General features: G+C 43.2%; 2 protein-coding genes; one reads left to right on the top strand and one right to left on the bottom strand.

Moving 5' to 3' along the window:
- The first annotated feature begins 494 nt into the window (after nt 1-494).
- GSTUM_00009767001 (uncharacterized protein) lies at nt 495-946 on the top strand. XM_002840895.2 has 1 exon: nt 495-946. Exon 1 carries the CDS (start codon nt 535-537, stop codon nt 715-717), a length of 183 nt encoding a protein of 60 aa, XP_002840941.1. The 5' UTR covers nt 495-534; the 3' UTR covers nt 718-946.
- The window catches only part of GSTUM_00009768001 (uncharacterized protein), a 1,994-nt gene continuing 1,815 nt past the window's right edge, over nt 945-1,123 (bottom strand). The window contains exon 3 of the mRNA XM_002840896.2: nt 945-1,123. This exon is cut by the window's right edge and continues 534 nt beyond it.

Below are 1,123 nucleotides of genomic sequence, written 5' to 3' on the forward strand. Positions count from 1 at the left end.
ATTTTTTTTGTCAACCCACTTCGCTTTCTTCCCCTCCTCCTTTTCCATCTTCCCACCGACGACGGAGCCAAGCACGGGAAGTTAATTGGTCGGTAAACTACCGGTACCGTATCGTACGTACTACCGTATTATCACTTTTTAAATTTATTCCTTCTCTGCGCACCACCACCGGACCGGACCGTACGTACGAGTACTCGTACGGTCGGTGCTAAGTTAGTCTAGATAATTTGTAGCCTTATCTTACAGCTTCGCACGAGTACGTATACCGTGCTGTACGAGTACAGTAGTCTACTGCCCAATTCTAACTTCTACCATTCCATGGCGCGATATTCCCACCAGGCTAGGCGGGCAATGTGTAGTAGTCTACTCCTACAGGTCAGGCGGAAGTAATGGTCCAGGTATTGTAATGTTTATGATGGACGATACGAGTAGACGGAGAACTGCAGGCAGCGGATACCCCTCTTTCTATTATTTCACGAGATCCTGATACCATTCAACACGATACCATACGCTTGTATACACAAGTTAAATACAATGCTTCCTTTCCCCAATTCCCTACAGTTATCCTTTCAGGCCCGCTTTCACCTGAGCAGTAAAAGTTTCAAATATGTGACACCATTCACCATCACCATCACCATCACCACCGACCACCGACCACCACCACCACCATTCATCGCTCAGGATGGATTGAAAAGAGGAGAGAAGAAAAGTATATAAAAAAGAAGATTGCCCCCGGGAAACAAAGGAGATGGAAGACGATATAGAAGAAAAAAGACCCAACCCGTAAAATCGATGAAAATAAAACGCTATTGTGAAAAGAATGCGAGGAGAATGAATGAGATCACTTTTCTGGGAAGTGATTGAAAAGGAATCCATCAGACATCCATCCGTTCCCTAGTCGTTGAACGATAGACACGAATTGAAGTGAAGTGTAGCGATTAAGGGGAGAAAAAATGGAAAGAAAAAAAAAGAGACCCAAATCAAAAAATGCAAAAACACCAAAAAAAAAAAAAAAAAAACACGCCATCGCCAAAGTTAGAATCAAAAAGAAAAGTGGAGAGTAAGAATGAACAGTTAGAAATTTATATCCGATCCCCTTGCCCCTGTCACCTCATTTGCTCCT

Source organism: Tuber melanosporum, assembly GCF_000151645.1.
Source record: "Tuber melanosporum whole genome shotgun sequence assembly, scaffold_60, strain Mel28".
In the NCBI taxonomy this organism is placed as follows: domain Eukaryota; kingdom Fungi; phylum Ascomycota; class Pezizomycetes; order Pezizales; family Tuberaceae; genus Tuber; species Tuber melanosporum.

Excerpts from the sequence above, each read along its gene's own strand:
- GSTUM_00009767001 (XM_002840895.2), top strand. The coding sequence starts at position 535 with ATGCTTCCTTTCCCCAATTCCCTACAGTTATCCTTTCAGGCCCGCTTT.